Below are 21,679 nucleotides of genomic sequence, written 5' to 3'. Positions count from 1 at the left end.
AAGTAAATTATGCCTTTGGGGTGTCAGCCTTCACAGTTTGGATGACATTCAGCTGCTAAACATAGATATCTATGGCCATTTAAGGCACCATAGGGTATCCAAAACTAGTGATTAGATAACTGAAGGTTATGGCTCTTGGTTTTATAAAAGACTTGTAGAGGATTCATGTCCTCCTGGAGTAACAGATGGAGGCCAAGAGGCCATCATAGTGCCTAAAACCATTTAATTATACTTTGCAGGATGAATGCAGCTACTTTGTCATGTTCAAGAAATGTCCAAGTCATTTTGACCTGAGCCAGATATGAACTAATCATCTAAGCAGGAAACAGAAATAGCACTGGCCTTCTCCTGTCAATACATTTTAGTCGCTTGTGTTTTGATTCATCTCATTATCAGACATCTGTGGTCACTCTGTGCTGTAAATGGCAGAGAAATAAACATTCTTGGGGTGCTATTCATCTGATTTGTTCTAAACATATGGTATAAACACATGATTCATGGGTTACCTGCATTTGAGTCCCTGCTCTGATGCGTTCTCATCTGTTAAAACCAGGCAGAACAGATTTCATGACTTATGAGGCAATGTTTCCTACATATCACAGCCACAACTGCCTCACACCTTCATTATTCACCTTCACTATATTACCTTCAGTACTCACTAGAAATGTGACACTTGTCCTGTGTGTTCTGCAGCTCTGGAATTATCAATGATTATATGTAAATTCAAAACCTTCTGGTTTCCTTCCTTTCTCAGCTAAAAATTCTGAGTAACCAGTTTGAAAGATACTTGGCTGTGAAGAATGTGGTTGACTTAAATTTTAACACAAGTAGACAATTGTTTGTATCACATAGATAGGGTCACTGCCCTCAGCTGGCAGACACTGTGCCTGTCTTTCCTTAACATGATCCCTGTGGGAGACTTAGCTCCTGTAAGAGTACGGGATCACAGTGGTGATCTGAAGTAATTAAAAGACAAGTCAATGCCCATAGACTTTACTAACCTAGATTCCAAGGCTAGGTAACCTTTCTTAGGAGAACAAAATGAAAATGGAAAGAGGAATGAATTGTCAGTCTCACTTCTGAACCCTAGGTACCATTTGAGTGTGGTCCATTTAAAGCGTCAATCAAACCCCCCATGGTTGTTTTACTGTTCAGCAAGAATATTTGGAAGTCTGGAAAATCAACAATACCCAGCTGTTTCTCCAGCAGGCTGGCCATATATTTCAAATGACAGCACTGCATAGGTATGTACATCAATGTCTAAGAGAACAGATGGCTTTATGTGTGTGGCCACTTTTATGCAACTCTCTCCAATTCAGTCAAAAACCATGTAAGAAGACTGGATGCAGACTTCCTAGCTGTGCTGTTTTCAGAAGGCAGTTCTCAGAGTAAAGCTGCAGTCAACCAGCTCACAGGAATTGATGCTTGTTGGGTATCAGGTTTGTTTCCCATAAAAAACACAGTACAAAATCCTGGGCTGAGCCAACAGTAAGTGCCAGTGTATCACAGCATGTTTGTCTTTAGAGATATCCTCCAATTCTCTGATCCCTCATTTTATGCTCTTCTTCACAGGAATGCTGATGTGCTGCAGCCCACAGGAGTGAGGATGTCTTTGTGCTGGGCTTCCTTTCAGGGGGTTTGTGAAGGAAAGAGGAGGATGGCATGTCTTATTCCCTAAATTCAGGAGGCTTCAAGCTCTCAGAGTGACACACTGCAGATCACATTGAGTAACCCTGTTTTCTACCTCTCACCTCCCATCTGCTCATTTCACTTAAATTCCATTCAGATTTCACCAGTACCTTAGGGCTGTTCATCTCCCAGTTATTCATTCCCTTTACAGAACATATTTTTTTATATCACACTCATAAACATTTCTGCTGACAAGGTCTGAGGGACATTTTTCTCTCTGCCTTTCTCCCTCCATCAGACTGTAGAGGGGGGTGCAGCACCTCAGAGTGTGTTCTGCAACACACCTCACTCCACTGTATGGCTTCACTGCGTGGGAAAAACAAGGATTTCTCCTTGGTATCACAGAAACAGTGCAGATGTACAGGTGTAAAGCAATTGGGGCAAAAGGTACCCTTTTGTTATTGAAGTTGCTTGGAAAGGAAATGCTCCCCAGGTGGTGTGGGCAGATTTGGCAAGCCCTGCTCAGCAGTGCATAATCCCAGTGCAGCAGCCACGGCGTGGGGTTCTGTGCCCAGGCTCACAAGTACTGCTCAAATCTCTTGCCAAACCAATTTTACAGCTTCTACACTGGTGTTGGCTCACAGCTGTGCATTAAGACAGCAGAGTATTGTGTCACAGAGACCTTCCCAGAGGACCAGCTTTGGTACACCAATCTCAGCACTGCAAAGAGATGCAGCAACATCAATGTCTAGGGGCCCAGGTGGGCTGGCAATGATCCACTGGCATGATGAGTCAGGGGCAAGAGCAGTGTGAAAACTCTGTCATCATCTTTCTGATAAGGCTCAACCCTCAGGACAGTGCTGTCAAGCTGCTGCACTTCCCAAATGGAAGCTGACTTTGTGGCCACTCTGGCAGCAGTGACCATCCTTCTCCCTGGTGGTGAGCACACCCTAGTGAGAGTAGCTGCCTCACTAAAGAGGCAACTGCTGCAGAGTGAACTCCAGTAAAAAAACCCTGATCCTCCCTGCACCCACCAGTTCTTGCCATGCCCCTTTGTAGCTGAGAGCTGGCCACAGCTGCTTCTCTCCACACAAACCATGGGCACAGCTCACTGCAGGGTGTGCATGAAGAGGGATAGGGATGACACTGCACCACATTTGGCTCTAACCACGGCCTGGCTGTCTGAGCACCCAGCCCTGACCCATCCCTTAGCCCACGCTGCTCTCCAAGGATGCGGTGCGTGTCCTTTGGCACTTGCTGTAAAAACAGGTTTTTGACTGGCTATGAGAAGTTCTCAGCTTATTACAGACACTCTGAATTGTATAAACATACAGAAATGCTTAAGTGTGTGACAGCACATACAGTCTCATGCCTTCAGGCCACTGAGACCCAGATGGAACCAGAGCGTATGCAGGGCAAACACAGCCAGACTCCTCTGGCAGGGCCTCAGAAATGAGGACAGGAGTTGGTCTGTGCCATCAGCCTTGGAATTAGGGTGCACATCTCAGTCTTTTTTCATCAGTGTGGATTTGCCCAATATCTCCTTCTCCTAAGTGTTCTGAACTTCTGTGTCAAGATCTTGCCTCAGTCTGGTGCAGGGGAAGGGCATGGGTGGGAGCTTTTCCTGACCATTTCCTTTCTCTGCCGTAGACTGAGTTTCCCACATGCTTTTTTTTCTCAATGAAGGAATAGTAGCACCTGCTTCAGTGAGGATTTCCTGGAAGACCCTAAGTCCTCTGGAATCCAATATGTCACCTATCACATGGTAAGCCTAGTCACAGGATCAAACAAAGACAACCCTGCAGCAGCAAACACCAATTTACACCAGATTCAGCAGAGCTATTATGAAGTGTGCAGCATTTGATATCTAAAAAAAGAAATTCAGACCATGTAATGAAAAAATATCTTCTCACACTTTATGAATATTCACACATGAACACACATGCACTTGTCATGACCACTCACGCTTTTCCTGCTTATCCCCATTTCCTTGCCCACCAAGCTCTCTGTTAAGCTCAACAGCCTCCTTTTTCCAGACAATCCAGTGCTTTACTCCTGCCTCATCTTTCACTCTGCCATTTTTAGCTCCCATTCCAGTGACTCCAGTTCTCAGCATCTCAACCAGATCTGCCACTGAGTCATAGTCTCTTCACTGCTGGGTGGCAATACCAGGGAGGACAGAGCAAAAGAGCAAAGGGGATAAGTCTTTCTACTTCCCCATCGTACATCAAAAGTTCCCTGTCCTTCAGAAGAACAGCACTACAGCATGAAAGCAGCCCTGCAGATGTACTATTTAGAGTGGAAAGTCAAGCACCACCATAGCATGAAAAACTAAAATGTAGGTTGTGGGAGCAGCAGTCCCTTGGCCAGGTGTGTGTGGGTGTTCAGACCTGTGCCTTGCACCCTGGCCCCAGGAGCACACTCTGTTCTTTCTCAGAGGGCTCTTTCTTCCCTCAGTGCTCAGCATACACAGTGCTGCGCTAGTAAGTGGCTTTTTATTCTGCTTTCTTGTGGTGATTCAGCGCGTGCCTCTGTGACATATTTGCTGCACATTAGTCCCAAGCTGCTCTGAAGATAGCCTTTTTTAATTCCCTCCGAGCTTTTCTGTGGAGTTATCAATGCAGTACTTGTGTGCCTCCTAAATGCTCATTCATTTACTGCCATAGCATGACTGTGAGAGTGGGTTTTCTTTCGATTTTCATTTTGCATGTGGAGAGCTGAAACACAGTGAGATTAGGGTACAAGTATTCCTCCAATGGGGTGCCCAGTGCTGAAGGTCTGATTTTGCAGATCCCTCAGCCTTAAGTGGCAGAGTGTGTCACTTGGTCAAAGCACATGTCCCATGGATTTCTGTTGCAGGCAGCTGCTGAGTACTTCTGGAAATTAGACCCCACAGTCTATAACTTGGCATGTTGAAAACAAGCAATGTGCAATCTCACAGTCTGTGTGAAGTTTGGCTTAAGCTACTTGCCAGGCTGACACAGGGGCTCAGGGGGAGAGAAGAGAGCAGGATCTGCTTCTCAAGGGTTGTACCCAACAGACTGAACCTGGTCTCCATCAGCCATTTGTTGCCCACCAAGTGTGTGTCCTAGTCATCTGCTTCCACTCCTTTCTGCCCACCTCATCTTTCAGTCTGCCTTGTGGCTCCCATCCCAGTGACCCAAGTCTCCAGTACACAGATGGGTTCACCACTAAATCCTCTTCTCTCCAATTCTCCTGCCAACAGCAGGGAGGATGAAGCCCTGCAAGCAAAAGGTGTCAGTCTTCCAGATCCTGGCTCCATGCCATGGATTGGCCTAGTGCAGAGACCATTGTGATCACAAGTAAAAGTTGTAATTACAAAAACCCTCTACACCCCACGGCCTAGGCAGGAGATGCACATTGTGGGCATTGAACCATCAACACAAGCTGAACAAGTTTATTTATGTTGGGAGGCCAAGCTAAAGCATGAGGCAACAATCTGTGGGGCCATTAAATGCTAAAATTAAATATGTTTCTACAGGGCATGTGTGAATTGCCCTTTCAAAGGCTTGTAACTCAGCCAGATGTAAGCAGATTTTTCACAGGACAGCAAAAGACATGAGCAGTGTAAAACCATTTGTTTTATTAAGTGTCATGTCTCTAATCTAAACTACTAAACTTTTGGCAAATTTATAGCCAGTTGAAGACATAATTTACAACACAGTATTTTAGTCAGCCTGAACAGCACTGGTTCTGCCATTCTCACCTCTAGCCTGTGTTTGTGCACCCATGCACTGGGAATTGAGTACTGCAAACAGATGAATTGAAGCCCACACTGCCAATGCCCCCAGAGAGCAACAGATTTCCTGCCTTATCCCAGGGTATCTCCAGTACCAAGCTACCCATCCCTCCTGTCCTTGGTTCAGCTGTGGCTGTGCAACTCACTTGGCTTCTCTCACTACAAGTTCCTGAGGATATTCTGCAACATCTCCCCTGTAGCCTCCCAAGGACCTGCTGATGTGCCAGATCCAGTGGCTGCTTTCCACTTCTTTCTGATGTATTCACTGGATTCTCTTTAAAAGCTATAAACTTTAAACAGAATATATAACTTTAAACTCTGTATTACTAGATAATGCGTACATTACACAATATGCATGTCCCTGGGACACCTTCTTTACTACCAATCCATTCATCATCTGTCTATGGGGGAAGCATTTCTGCAGAAGCATTCAGAAATTCTCCTGTGTTTGAAATAATTTATAATAGAATAGTGAATGTAAGCCTTATGTTATAGGTCTTGTGAATGATAGAGTTATTTTATCACAAATTTTTCCCTTTTGCCCCAACACAAGTAGAAATGCACCCCAGCTACAAGCAGAGCAGCCCAGCTGCCATCCATGGGCAGTGGGAAGTGTTCACACATTTTCATACTGATTTTTATTTGCTGGTATTTTACTACTTCTGCAGTAAATTGGTGCTGACTGTGAACTGGCATAAAACATGACCCATAAAAGCGGAAACATATGGCCAAGGAACATTAAGGTCACACTAAGGATAACAACTAGAAAGGTCTGCCTTGCAGAGCCCAGCTGGGCATATGGAGAAACAAGTCTGAATAAATAAAAACCTTACATAAGTCACCCCCATGAATGGCCCCTTTTGGTTCTAAAACTGTTCCAGTCGGCATTAGGGCGGACCAGTTGTAAAATCCTTTCTGGAAGCAGGATCCCATTTCTGAGAAACAGCAATTAGTTTCAGCAGTGAGTTCATTTGAATATATCAGGGCTTTTGAAAACACACACATCAGGAGGCAATAATGGCTAAACCCTCATCTGTATTTTAAAATCCTTTCACTCTAATCTGGGACATAAAAATCCACATGCTGTAACTCAGCATCATGCATTCCAACAGACTTTTTCACTGCATTTTCAAAATGCATAATATGGGGGCTTTTGATGAGCCACTAGTCAGGCCATTGAGTCTTTCGGTGCTCAAGTCCTTTAGGAAACAGCCTCAAGTTTACCAGGAAAGGTTTAAATTAGATATTAGGAAAAAATTTCTTTACTGAAAGGATTGTAAACATTGGAACAGGCTTCCCAGAGAAGTGGTAGAGACACCATTCCCTGGAGGTATTTAAAAGATGTATAGATGTGGTGCTTAGGCACAAGGCTTAATGGTGGACTTGGATTAACTTGGACCTGGTGATCGTAAAGATTTTTCCCAACCTAAATTATTCTACAGTTCTATGATTCTTTAAGTTTTTATTTTACATAGAAAAACATAATGCACAGATTGTACATGTTCATAATTAGTATACTTGGCTCTACTTTGAAAGTTTTACCCTAACTCTGAATTTAGAGTCTCTGATAAACTTTACTCTGTGTTAGTAATGCTCTTGCAACCCATGTTATCCTAAGAATAATTTTAACCCCAAATTTGAATAAAGTTTTCGTTATTTATATTTTGATTAAATAACTTTGATTAAACAAGACAGGTTGCTTAGCCAGAATATATATGTAGTGGTTAGGTAAAATTTTCTTCTCTGCAAGGCAATTTTAAATTATCAAACCTGTTTGCTCTGGCAGCAGGTTAAAAGCCTGTGCTCTTTTGATGCCTGGGAGGGCAGAGAAGGAACATTCAGCTCCCAGGCTGTGCTTGGTGCCTGTACAGGGAACAAGCAAAGGCAGAGAACGGTCTTCATCACTTGGACTGAAGAGCAAGTTCAAACATCAAGAAGTGACCCAGATGCAGCTGAGGAAGGGCAGTTCTTGTAAAGAAAAGTGAGTCAAAGAGAGGGAACATGCTGCTGCAGCTTACTTGTTGCTGCTGGACCCCAGTGTAAGAGCAAGGGTGACACTGGAGAATAAAGGAAACTTCAAAGAACAGACATCTTTCACATCTTCCCCATCCCACGGAATCCATCCCTTTACCTGGGGATGCTCATCCACTGCTTTTAGGTACCCAAATAGCTACAGACATGGATCTCCTACTGTTGGGAGAATGGGGCCAAAAAATTGTGCCCTATTGGCACAGTGATGTGCTGGGAGCAGTCTCTGATTCTTTAACTGCTAGGCTTAACCATCCACTGTAACTATTTGTTAAACTGTACACCAAGATAAAACCTCCTGCTGCTCCTAAAAACAACACTTCATCAACAAAAGCCAGCATGAACGCCTCAGGCAAATGCTTTGCTTTTGTGTGAGCTCCCTGTTGACTCAAGGCCCCTTTCTGACCATCAGAGATCACAGAAGACTTGGCCATAGCTGAAAGGGAGCTCATATTCTTCCCTGTGCTTCAAATTTTACATGACTCTGAAATCCCAAAACTCTTGAGTGACAGGATTCCGGGATAGATCCAGATCCTTCAGAAGAGGGCCTGTTGCCATTGCTGCTCTCAGGACTGTCTAATGGATGCAGTCAGGCTCTCAAATTAAACTAAGTTTGCTGTATTAATGCTGGGTTGCATGTTTACTACCTTGCACATTTCAGACTTCACTGAGCTGAATCTTAACAAACATACATTCTGAATGGATTTTTATTATTGTTGCTCCCCCTCCCCTCCCCCCCAGTAATTAAGACTCATTATGTGGAGTCATCAGCTGTTTTTCTTTGTTTCCCATCTGTTCATAGTGTACTTGGGATCCCAGACAATACTGCAGATGGGAATGCCATTTCCACTGGTTTGGTTTTGCTCCAGTGGGACTTCATGTGGCCACTGGTGGAAAAATTGCAATGGTTTTGATTAAAGATTTTCCATATTGTAGACTCTTGTCAAATCTCAAAATTTTCAAGATTATGTCATTGACTAGAGTCAGTGGCAGCCTTTCTCTGAGAGGATTTTCACTCCTTTCCCCATCTACAACATCTCCATTCTCTGAAGTCAACAAGGACTCTTTTTTGAGAACAAATCTTGTGCAAGTCACAGGGAAAACCACCCCTGCCTGTGACTGGGAAGAAGATAACGTTCTGGTTCCGTTGCTGTTAAATAGAGCAGAAACTGGAATCTAATGAGACTTTGCTATGCAAGTTTAATCTCCTGTAGCCCCTCCACATTAGTCTTTCACTCCTGTATCAGTCCGACTGTCATACTGGCACACTGTTTCTGGCCTCTGATTTGCAGCCAAGGTACACTTTGATCAACTTATACCCATTTGATCCCATGCCTAATGCCTAAATTGTCCTTTTTCTCAAATACTTGTTCTCTCTCCCCAGATTTTATTCCCTTCAAATCCATTTCAACCTTTTCTCTCTGAAGCTAAACAATCCACTGTCTTCTATAGCTTCTTGCTGGAAAAATATGCTCTGCTTTCTTCATCCTGCCCAGAGTTCTCAGGTGAACCTGTTTCAATTTACACGTCCCTGCCATGGTGACAGGAGCCAAAGCACTGCTGTCAGTCCTAAAGCCGACCTACAGGCAGGTACCTGCTCCAGCTTCAGCCCCTCTCACTGCTGCTCACTGCCTCATTTTTTCCTGGCCTGCATTTGGAGATTTATTTTATATCTCAGTTTGGTTTCAGGAACATCTTGAAAATGGCCTCCTTCCCCCCCCCCCGCATTCATTTGCTAATGTGGGTTACATGGCTACTACATTATTTTGGTCAATGATTCTCTGATTCCATTTCCTGGCAATTTTCTTCCAGATCTATAATTCATACCTTGATTTCTCAGCCTCTCTGCTACTAAAATTGACAGACACTATTTTTGGAGAAGGTGTCAAGGGTGAGCTTCTCTCCAGGTGTAGAGAATGGAGGCATTTCGTTTCACAGGGACACATCTCTGTGGTCACAGTGTAAGGCTCTCAGCTCTTATAGCTGCACTGAACTCAAAGGTGCTTTAACACTCCTCAGGTCCAGTGGCATCCTTTAGCAAGGATGGGCTTGTGTGGCTTTACAGCAAGTGGCCACAGAGCCAGGAGGGGCTGCAGCTCTGCATCCCATCACACAGCAGGACAGTGCCACAGCTGGGAACAGCCACTGCAATTTCAGCCCCCAAGGTAAAGCCAAGTCTCATAAGCACTGATGTCTGGGCAGTCAGAGAGGAAAGGTCCTGTTATTGTTCAGGCTTTTCAGCCTTAAATTGTAGAAACCTAAGAAGGCTCAGTCTTTGCATATTTGCCCCTTTCAGTGGAACATGGTTGCTAAAGAAAAAGTCACTGACCTTTACCTTTATTTTTTGTTAAACCAATCATTTCATCAGAAAAACCACAAAATTAACATGTTACCTAAGAGTGTATGCCAGGGCAGGAGGCCCAGAGGAGATATTTTCAATAAAAACTAGAAATTGTTTTCATGAGAGAAAGAAATGTTAGAACAATTGTGAGGGAGTTATATTTAAGATGAAGAATAATGTCAGAAGGTCACCTATGCCTAGTGCAAACCTCTCTGGAGTATCCAGAAATCTCAGTCATAGCCTGAGTTTCACATTGTGTTAGAGACAAATGAACCTAAAGAGGCAAGGAGGGGAAATATATAAAGACAGGTAATGCTGGTAGAAGTCTGGAGACCTTTTAAGATGCCCTAGATTTAAATCTGATTAAAAAAAAAATCTAATAAAGCATACAATCATGCTTTCTAAACATAGGCTTTTACCTGTGATTGGGCCAAACCATAATTTCAGGAGAAGAAGAATCAAAGCAAATACTCATAGGAGAAAATCTGTTGAAGCTGTGAACTTTTCACCTTTAACAGCAAGTAGTGACCACAGGGTGCAAGATCAGATGGTTGACTTAACCGCCGAGTAACGAAATTAGGCTAAAAGTTAGATCTAGTCTGCCCAGAGGCAACATGACAAATTAGATTCATCCCCTCCCTGTATTTGTATTAGTGCACTTTTTTATTAGCGAACAGATTATAAAAGAAGGCTTTGCCTCAAGGCAGGGTTTTCTGGCACTGAACTAATTTTCAAGCTGAGGTTCTCCCCTGAGGGCACAATAAGACCCTCCCTTCTTTGCAGCCAAGGATCAGATCCTCGGCAAAGATTTACCTGTGAACAGCTCTCAACATATTTGGAGCTTTAAAAACCAGCAGATTTCTTTCTATAAAGCTACGTAAATGGAGATATTGTTTATTAATAAAAAAAAAATCAGTAATTTTCTAAAATAATTCAGCGTGTTTCACTGACAATATTTATTAAAAATAAATTGGTTTCAACTCAGCTCTCTAGGGCAGGCTTTGTAAACTCGTGCTGGCTTCCAGCCTCATTTGGTGGTCAGGAGTGAGAACTGCTGACAATGCAGGTGGCCACCCCTCTTCATGACAAAGATGCAGGCTCATAGCCTGAAAGTCTTGTGGCCCTGTGAGCTCTTGCAGTCAGTCATGAGTGTTAGTGTTTCCAGCACGAGGCCTCACTTTGCAGACACAGCTGCGTGGCATCCCTCTGACCTGGAAGGGAGCTGTGAATCAAGAATGCATTTCTTTTTCCTCTGAAGATGAAAGACTTTCAAAATTAATTGCATGACATTATGGCCTGTCTGTGTTGTCAGCTTTGATTTTGCTGTGACAAAATGATGGCCGCTCCCTGTCACGGAGAGTGACGCCGTGCCTGTGAGCACGGCACTCATCAAGTGGCAGCAGCGAGGAAAGCATCACTGTGATCTGCAGGGAAAGCAGTTTCATGGAGGGGATGCCAGGGGTGAGGCAAGTGGAGATGTTACACTCACACAGGGGAGCCTACATGGCCATGGCTCATTGCAGCTGGTGCTGGCTGAGCCATACCACCCACAGCTCTGTGCCAGGAATCCGACTTCCTGACCCCATCCCCACAATCAGTCCAGCTACTGAGGGTAACACGCTCCAGAGGTGTCATTTTGAGCATTCAGAGCTGAATGCACAATCACTAGAACTAAAATCAGAGCATTTAAAGAGCAGCTCTGCAACTGCTTTTGCAGGGCTTTGCAGAGCAAGTGGGAGCAGAAGCAGAGGGAGAAGACCAACTCTTTTTCCCTTTAGAGGGCAGTGGTGTTCATCATACAAAAGCTGCTTTTTCAAGGAGGTAAATCCCTCATGGATAACAAACGGGTCAGCAGCAGCAGAGCAGCAGCAAGGAATTGGGACCAGTGCTGAAGTGCACTGGGTGCACTGCACCGTGCAGGACAGCATCTCACCCTGATGTACTTCCTGTAATGCTCTGTGCAGGGGCTCATTAATTTCCCCTCATTTTCATGCACAGTAATCAGACAAGTAATTACGGTTCCACTGTGGCTTCCTTTCTCCCACCACACCACGAGCACAGCCCAGAGTGAAGCGCTCCTCACCATCAACGTTTGCCAAATTACTGCCTCCCTTCGAGCCAGATGAGCGCTTCCTGTGAGATTTAACCTGTTCAGGGAGCCAAAAAAGAGCTGATTTTGAGGGCAGTACCAACCTTTTCATGGGCTTGGGCGAGGCCTCCCTCTCCAGGTTGGAGGAGGCGTGCTTCACGTGCATGGCGTTGTAGGAGGTGTGGGTGTACTCGTTCTCATCGCTGTAGTCAGGACCCAGCAGCGTTCGAGCCCACGTCCCCATGTCGTAGGGAGGCAGAGTCCCCCCAAACTCAGAGGGCAGGCATTCGGGGTGTATTAGCTGGTGGAGGCTGTTCAGGTTGTTCCCGTGAAGAAAGATCTTTAACAAATAAAAAAGAAAGTTCAAAGTCATCACCCACTCCTTACTTCATTAAGTACAATCATAGCAGCACTAATGGTGTGTGGAGCATCATTAGTTGAAACTGCAGTTTCAGGTGGGAATTTCAAAAGCTCTCAGGGCTTACTCAGTTGGCAGAAGAGGGGGGATTAACTTCAGGGTGGGCAGCTGAAGAATTAGGCTGGTACTACTAACACTTCTGATTCGCTTGCTTTTGGCAGTTAACAATTTCAGTTTCTTAAGTACCAGATCAGGAGAAGCAGAAGTCAGGAATTATGACTGATTATTGCTACTGTAAGAGGATAGAGGCTTACATGAAGAGCAGTGAGAAGAAAAGGGTGACAGTGGAGCTTACTAAAAGCAGGCATAAAGAGGACTTCAGCATCTGAGGGGGCCTCTAGCCCTGCACCCCAGGACAGACATTTCCAGGGAGGTATCAGGCTGTGTCACCACTCGGTGCTGCTTCAGCAACACTTGGTTCTCTAATCCCTCTTTGCTTTCAGGTGGGTCCTACCCTTTTCCTGCCTAGTCAGACCCAGCTCAGGGTGGACTCTGGGGTCTCCTGAGGGATTATTCAGCGGTTGTCTGGCAGACTGCAGAGAACAACTGGCTAGGATGACTGCAGACCCACCAATTCACTTGGGTTTCAGTGGAGAGGATCTGCCTCTTCTGCAGTGTGAGCAAACAGCCTTCAGGCATGGGTACCTTTGGTGGAAGCAAGTGAGTTAGCATCATGTGAAAACAGTCACCCTGCTGGAGGAATGTAATATGATTTTTTACTCCTATAAAAAGAATTGAACTGAATTTTCCCTCGCTTGCAAGCAACTTCAGCCAGGCCTGATAGTCCCTCCACATTGCCAGTTCTATCCCTGAGCATGTCCCAGTAAAATGTATCCATGCTTTGTTGGTGATAACAAATTTCTGGTCCCTGGCCGAGTTATTGATTCAATCCAGACCATTCCAAACTCTAATTTTTAATAACAGTAGCAATTCTCTTAAACCATATGGAAAATGGAGGGAAAAAAAAAACAACTGGAAAAGAAAACAGGCAGCTACTTGGAAAATCCAGGTCTACAGGTTCCTCCCCACCCCCCACCCCCATCTAGTTACCCTTTTCCTTGTCTTGTCTTTGAGGAATGGTTTGATTAGCGTGTACAGGGCATGGATGTACCAGGGCTGATTGACAAAATGGACTCCTCCAAAACGTGCAGGAAAGCTGTCCTATAGAGAGAAAGAAAGGAAGGCAGTTAAGAGATGCAGTGCTTTACTCCGGCAGTCAATTGGATGAAAGTCGGAGGAAAAATCTGTCTCTTTCCATCTGCAAATGAGCGCGGGGAGGGGGCAGGAGGAAAATGGAGAAACAAAAAAGATGCCTGTAAGCGTTTGTATCAGTTTCCTCTGCGGACAGAGGCAGTCCCTTCGCCCCTCCACATACTGGCACATCAATTGCCGAGGAGATGCTGAAGATTTAAAGTCGGGTCTCCAGCCGCTTCTCACGAACATTTTTTAACTCCGTCAGGGCATCTGACTCGGCCGGCCTGGGAAGTGAGAGGGGGTTGACGAGGGGAAGCTTTCTAATTTCTCATTGTACAGCGCAAGGCAAGCCCCCGGTTCCCACGCACAGCGCTGCTCAGAGCTCACCTTTTCACCCTTCGGCCTCCCTGCCTCCCCCTGCTAAAATCATCATTACAATGGCTGACCTTTCGGGGTGAGCAAGCAGCGTGTTACAGGGAGGAGGATGGGTGGGAAATGCTGATAAGTGAAGGTGTGGGGAGAGCGCACCATGGCAGCACCATGGAAACTGCGGGAGCCGCTGCCCGGCGCGGCACGAACAGCCCGGGCATCATTGACATGCAGCGAGCGTCCCGCTGGAGAGGCGCTCGCACAGCATCCTACAGCATCCTCCGCCAGCTCGCCACGCCCAGCAGAGGAGGAGGCGGCGGCTGGCCGGTCTTTACAGGCTATTGTACATTGCGAGGAGTGTTTTGTACCTACGAGCTTATCCAACAAACGCCAGTCAAGGAAGAGCCTAGGATTTTTTTTTTTTTTCGGCGTGGCATAAATAATGGGACGACCGCTGCGGCTGTGTGCAAATACGCTTCCAAGGGGAGGAGAGCAGCCTGTCTCTCCGCTGTGAAGGGAATTCTGATGAAGCCGTCCTCATCTTGTGTGTGCTCCTAACCCCTACAGCTCAGCATGAAAAGCAGAGTATAATCAGGTCTCCTCCTTCAGGGCTTTGGCTCTGGGACCCAGGCAGGTTCCTTCCCCGCACAATTAGCACAGGGTGTCCTGGGGCTTTCTCTCGCCTTCCTCCCGAGCATCAGAGATTGAGCACAGCTGGTGAGAATACAGGGTGGATTTGTGAGATGATATGAAAAAATCCCCTTATACACCTGCTCTGCAGAGCTTCTGTGCTGTTTCAAGGTCAATTTTTCCCCCAGATTTAGCAATATGTATACATACAGCCCCTCCTGGAACCCAGGGCACATCATCAGGACTCTCCACACTCTTTAGCTGTGGTTTGCCCTGGCTGACATCTAAAACCATACTAGAGTAATGTTTGTGAGCAGCCTCAGGTATTAAGTGATATCTTTTTCTTTTGCTATACAGTGAAATAAGCCACTTCCACCTCAGACAGGTCAGTAGATCTGAAATCATTACAAATCTGCATATTGGATATACTGTGAAGGACTATGGGGTAATCAGGCCAGCACAGAGGAGGACAAGCAGTGTAACATTACAGGTGATCCCATTTTAAATTCCAGTAAATGATGAATTGAGCTTTTGAGACCCCATCTGGTCTGGGGTCCTTAGCCCATGAAAGATGTCAGCTTGCTAGAGTGAGTCCAGAGGAGGGCCAAAAAGATGATCAGAGGAATAGGAACCTTTTTTTGTAGGAACCTTTCCTACAAAAACAGGCTGAGAGAGCTGGGGTTGTCCACTCTGGGGAAGGGAAGGCTCTGGGGAGACCTATTGCAGCCTTCCAGTACCTTAGGGAGGCTGCAAGGAGGGAGAGGGACTTCTTATCTGGGCAGATAGTTACAGGACAAGGTTTTAAATTAAAAGAAGGCTGGTTTAGATTAGATGTTAGAAAGCAATTCATTTCTGAGAGGGTGCTGAGGAACTGGAACAGAGAAATTGTGGATGTTCCATCCCTGAAAGTGATAAAGGCAAGATTTAATGGATTCTGAGCAATGTGATTTAATGAGTGGCATTCCTGCCATGGCAGAGGGATTGGAACTAGATGACTTTTAAGATCCTTTCCAACCCTATGATTCTGTTCAGTGATTCTATGATTCCATGATTCTCTTTAGGGATGACATATGTCCTGTTGGGGTGTGCATTTTCAATAAAGAAGAGTGTGTTTCCACTGCATTTCATGGGAGTTTAGGATGCAGATCTGACTGAGATAAAGTGCTGCAGTGCTGCATGTTGCAGTGACTTCAACTGACTGCTGAGAAATTGCTGCAGAGTCTGAGCCCACCTAGCAAAACACATGGACTGACAGAAGTGTGAAGCCCAAAGTGATTTTCTACCATGTGATAACCTAAAATTGTGTTTTATAGCAGACCAGAGCCATAAAATGCCCATCTCATGCAAAATTCACAAATTCAGTTGCCTTCCTCACACATGGGAATGAAGATTTTAAGATTTGGAGCTTTTCACAGATTATTCTAAAAAAAAACAAAACAAACCTAAGACAAACTGGAAAGTTCCATATTTGCCTTTCTTTCTTTCTTTCTTTCTTTCTTTCTTTCTTTCTTTCTTTCTTTCTTTCTTTCTTTCTTTCTTTCTTTCTTTCTTTCTTTCTTTCTTTCTTTCTTTCTTTCTTTCTTTCTTTCTTTCTTTCTTTCTTTCTTTCTTTCTTTCTTTCTTTCTTTCTTTCTTTCTTTCTTTCTTTCTTTCTTTCTTTCTTTCTTTCTTTCTTTCTTTCTTATTAATTCTATACTTTTCAAGCTGGCTGCTATCCCACAAGTTGTATCTATAAGGAAGAAGTTTCCTACACCTTTGCTCTTTGGAAGTAAATTGTCACAGTTGTTCCCAGGCTGTACTGTAGCAGCTAATGTCAGTGTAGAAAATCCAATCTGAGTCTGAACCACAAGAAAGTAAAGAAATGAAAGATTGGAAGCAGGGGAATAACTTTAAAACACAGAGATTTATAGTGACCTGAAAAAGAAAAAAAATTTGCCTTCCTGCTGGAATGTACAAATTATATTAATAATTTCTAGTGAGAAACATCAGTCAGTCTTCATTTTCAAGGGGGAACATGTATTTTTTAGGACCTGTTGACTAGCTTTAACAATACCCAGAAAGGCCCAAATACTGAGAATTATAGGAACCAGCCAGAGGTTTAAGCTAGCAGTCTGCCTCTAGAAAAAAAAAGGAGCAGGATGCACTTTCTTATATGGAAAATTAATTTTATGTCCACCCAACGTAGATTGTTAAGTCTATAAGCTAGCTTCTATCTCACACACCTGTGTTATAGGAAAACCCTTAATAGAACAATTTTATTTAAAGGCAATTGCTTTCTTTTAATTTTGAAGGTACACCAAAAAGTGCACAAAGATCCTTGAAAAGGAAGCATGACAGACAAACAAAAAAAAAAAAAACTAACCGAAGAAGATTTTATTATGTGTGTGTAACTTTCTTCTGAACTTTGTTCCCTGCCCTATTAAGCACATTAAGTTCAATTTGACCTTCATCCCTCAGTCCACCTGCTTTTGTAAGCCTGTCAATTAGAACAAGGACAAAGACTTTTTTTTTTTTAAAGGGGAAAAAAAAACCAAACCCAAAGAAATTCGATATGGGAATCATCCAGAACTGTTTAGAACTGCAACATACTAATTTTGTAGAAGTCCCTAATTAGAGCAGAGCTGTCTTGGAAAGAAAAGCTCCTGTCTGGAGGTCTGCCTTGTGCAGTTCCAGGAAGATGTATGAGACATTTCCCACACCCCACTTAGTGTCTCTGCTGCTTTCCCTGGGGCAAGGTGAAAGTAGCTGAAATTGATTTTCTGCTGGAGAGCTTTTGCTTTTAGGAATTCTCTTTTGATTTCTCATGTCTTGTGATTCCTTGGGAAGGTCTATTTTATAATGAGGTACATTTTTGGAGTCCACTGTGAAATGGACTCTGGGATCATGGAGCCTTTTCTTAACCTGATTCATTCTCAAAAATACCCAATCCTGAGGATATACTGGGTTTTATTCCAGTGTTATAAATCAAACATAGCACACATGAATTGTTCTAATTATTTTTGGGCATTACTGTCTTCTCCTCTGAAAACAAGGCTAGACGCATTAGCATGTTGCTCAGCAATGAAATTACAGAGTTGATAAATGCATCCAATCCCATCCTAACCAAGCTAACCTGCTCTTTAGCAATAGCAGGGAATCACAGAATGGGTCAGGCTGGAAAGGACCACAGCCATCAGGCCCAAATTCCCTGCTCAAGCAGGGTCATCCCAGAGCACATGGCACAGGACTGTGTCCAGATGATCCTTGAGTATCTCCAGTGAGGGAGACTCCACAACTCCTCTGGGCAATCTGTTCCAGTTCTCACCCTGGAGCACAGGAAAATTCTTCCTCATGTTTAGATGGAACTTCCCATGCATCAGTTCTTACCCATTCCCTCTTGCCCTATTGCACTTGCTGGGGAGGCATCTGCCCCTTCATCAGTCATTGATGAATAAGTTAAACAGAACCTTGTGGGACACCACTAGTGACAGGACCCCAACTTGACCCTGTGATACTGATTGTGGCCCTCTGGGATCTGCCTTTGAGCAGATCCACCTCACTGTACACTCATCCAATCCACACTTCAGTGAAAGAACTTCAGATATCTTCTTGGACAGCTGGCTCACTCCACAGTCAGATCAGGCCTTCTTCACTGAGACTTAAATTGATCTAAAATAAGGAATATATCTATCAAGGTGCTGCAGTGGCACCTTCCCAGAGCAACACAGGCAAACTGAGAGGGAGAAAATAGTCCAAACATAGAGTTTGAGTTGATTTAATGAAACTGGGGCCATTGATGGGCCTATTCTTTTGCCTGATTTGTCTTTGTTTTGCCTTATATATTTTCTTCTTTGCTGTTTTCAGTTATTCTCCTCTTTATCATGCCTAAAGAGAAAGTAATGAACACGGTGGAGTTGCAACAGACCCCCCCAAACCTATGCAGGCTTCAATACATCTTTCATTTCAGATAGAAGAAGGGTCTCCAAGCTTGCAGGTCAGAGCAAAATGTTATGGGGATCATCATTTCCCGTCTCTGCTCAGACCTCCTGTGCAGAAAAATTCTTGAACTGAGCCTGGAACTGAAAACCTTTGGTCCATAATATTCCATTTAATAGCTTAGGAGGGGTGCTTGGAAGCTATGAGGTTGATTAGAGACAATTGTTCTTTCTTTCTGCCTGTTCTTGCCATGAAAACACCTATTTCTTTTGGCATGAGTATGCATCAGAAACCTTTTACTATGATGTTGTTTGGAACTGCCTGGAAGCTAAAAATCAACATGATTTTCCAGCAGCTCCTCACGCCAAAGTGTGTCGGGAACGCAAAGCCATCTTTGGAATATGAAAAATAGGAATGAATCCAGCCTGATTCTCAAGGTCATTCCTTTCAAACTACATGAATTGACATCATATACCAAAGACCTGAGCTCAAAATCCATATTACAGCATATTTCTAGGTTACAGAATGTCTGAATTTTGAGAAATAAGCATTTTTAAAGTGCTTTCATAACCTTTGCCCTTTCTAATCAGAAAACCAAGCACACACCCCAATGAACTTCTATCTCAACTATACTTGACAGTTTACTACAAATCCAAATACAATTCCCCTGGAAAGAAAATAATTGCCCCCAGATTCAGGAAGATATCAGCCATAAACAAAACTGTTTAAAGTGAAATGTCATGTAAACTGAGGATAAAAACAGCATCTTCAGGCCTGTCCTCTTACATAATCTGTTCCCAAGGTGGATTAAAGCTCCCAATGATGGTATTAATAGTTCAGGAAGATTTTATTAATAGTTCAGGGATAGTTTCTCTGTGGAGAATTTCCATGAGTGTGTGATTTTAATGAATTGGCACAATAAGGGAAGGAGGATTTCTACTCTTCAGCTCTTCAGCTTCAGATCCAAATTCAACCTCTGAAAGAGTGACAGTGCTTGAAAGTCACTGTTCCCTGATTTTATGACTTTGTCAGATATTGGATAGGCTGTGTCCATCAAAAACCTGCTCCTGAGCATGTTCAAATGAATTCCATGTGATGCCCTTGGTATGGACAGAGTGGGTTGTTGAACAGGGCATGCTAGGCAAGAAGGCAAAGTGTCCTTCCATTGCTACAATTTCAGCTTCTAATTTTAATGCAGCTCCTAAGAGATGGATGTTTAGTTTGGCAGGAGGCAGTGGGAGGCAGGACCAGGGCCACTGGGACTGGGCTGCTCCTGCACCTCTGCAGGTGTTCCCTGGGGCTGCAGGAGCTGGGGCTGCTCTCCCTCACCTTCTGCAGTGCCTCCACTGATCCCAGGCAAGTTTCCAATCTCCACCCCAACAAGTTGCTTGTCTTTCTCTTATCTCTTTTTTGCTCCCCTGTGTTTTTGAGGAGATGGGAATGCAAAATTAATGTTGCCGGTGGCAATAATCGCAAATCGCTTGCTTCTACCTTGGCATGCCCTCAGAGTACATGGGGCTTGAAAATAGCTGCAGAGCAGGGGAAAAACAGTAAAAAGAAAGACATTAGGGCTAGCAGTATGGCATTCTAACCTGCTTGAATACAACCATAAAAAGAACTCTTGCAATCGTGAAGAATTCATTGATTTGGGGTAAGCTGTGACTGTAATTGCTCCCACCAAAATGCTCTCTTTTCTTTGAAGCACTAATAGCAAAGGACTGGAGCAAAATCATGGGAAATTGTGAGTTCTTGGTTTATTTTTACATCTCATACCCACATATGTAGATGAAGATGCTCTGAAGTACTTCTGTCAGAGAACCAGAACTGCAAAATGAACACTGGGATACATTCTCTAAGGCATTTTTTCATAATGTTTGCTATCTCTCCTGCTACATTCAGTAACTTTAAAAATTCAGTCATTTGCAGTGGGTTTCTCCCAGTCATTATTGCACACTAGTGAGGTCCTACAGAGCATCTGTTCATGGGTATTGGCAGATGGCACCAATAAATCAGGTTATAGAACACAGATTTGCTCAGTAAACTTTGATTTGTCCTGATAGAATCATGCTGTCATGTCATCTGGTCTAACAAAATAAGTTGTAACCTTGGGGCAAAAGGGGAATTTCTTCACTACCTTTTTGCAAGAAACCCTTTTCTGAACCAGCTCAGAATAATTTAGGAACAGAAAATTTTCTAGAAGCAGTAACTCTGTTGGATTGACACCATGTCCTGGCGCTACTTTTTTGCTTGGCATGTACCCCTCTTTTATACACTAAAGGTAGAGAGTAAGGCTCCCCCCGGAAACAACAAAAAATAGATAAATAAATTATATTAATAGAGAAACAGCAGGTTCATTCAGGGGCTTGGTTGAGGGGGTTTATAGGGAAGAGAGGAATTCAAAATGTGCTCAAAAAGTAAAACCCAGGGCACTGAGACACTAATTTGGAAGTAGCTCATGCATGTGTGCAACTGGGGTGCTGCAGACTGCTCTAGATTAGGTCATATTAGGTAAGGCCAGATCAGGAGCTTCTGGTGGAACAAGAAGAGTGGCAGTCACCCACTAAGCTAACCAGGGGTAGTTTGGGTCACAGGCAGCTTAGGAAGGGACATGAATTAGCTGGAGGCTATTTTTCAGAGTTAGTTTAGGAAGTTGGTATGATCTTTGCAGCCAGCTCCAGCAAACTAGGCTGCATTGTCTCCAGTGTTCTGATTTTTGGTGTAAACTGTAGCTCAGAAACCTGTTTATATTCAGCTTTCCTAAGGCAGGGTAACTGCAAGCTGAGTTGCTTCTATTCCTGTATCTCACTGAATGTGAACGTCTGAAATTAGTTGTGGGGGAAGGAAAAAGCAGCAGGAAGATCATCAAAGCTGAAAGCAGTTGTGGGCTTAATTAGAAATGGCAAAACGTGCTGGGCACAGAGCAAGCCTGGCTTGGAGACCTGCTGGGCGAGCACAGCTCAGCAGGGATGTGTCGCACACCAAGCCCTGGGCTGAGTGTGACCCCTGAGCTTTGGCTGCTCATTCCAAATCATCATGGCAATAAAGTCCCTGTGCAAGATTTGGGTTACTGAGAGAAGTGACCTCCCTCCAGTCCCTTCTCCCTGACACCAGGAGATAAAGTGGTGTGTTTCATCTCCACTTGAGCTGTTGGTGGGTGTTTGTGGGTGTGAGCTGCTCTCAGTTTTGGGGTTGTGGTAAATAAGTAGGTGTCGTATTTTGAGCTAAAATTTTAGCTTTTATTTTAATAAGATTTTAATGCAGGGCATTCTGAAGTGAAATGCCCACCAGCAGAATGAGCACCTCCAC

The 21,679-nt window shown here is 44.0% G+C and overlaps 1 protein-coding gene across 1 annotated transcript in view; it reads right to left on the bottom strand.

The window, feature by feature from the left end:
• The window catches only part of CLVS1 (clavesin 1), a 99,032-nt gene that overhangs the window by 6,330 nt on the left and 71,023 nt on the right, over window positions 1–21,679 (bottom strand). The window contains exons 4-5 of the mRNA XM_066563442.1: window positions 13,316–13,426; window positions 11,952–12,187 (exon numbers count right to left, since the gene is read on the bottom strand). Of these exons, the coding sequence (XP_066419539.1) occupies window positions 11,952–12,187; window positions 13,316–13,426 (347 nt within the window). The remainder of the gene's footprint in view (window positions 1–11,951; window positions 12,188–13,315; window positions 13,427–21,679) is intronic.

Source organism: Molothrus aeneus, chromosome 1 (assembly GCF_037042795.1).
Source record: "Molothrus aeneus isolate 106 chromosome 1, BPBGC_Maene_1.0, whole genome shotgun sequence".
Taxonomy (NCBI): Eukaryota; Metazoa; Chordata; class Aves; order Passeriformes; family Icteridae; genus Molothrus; species Molothrus aeneus.
Note: the sequence above shows the minus strand (reverse complement) of the source record. Positions and strands in the feature narration are given on the sequence as shown.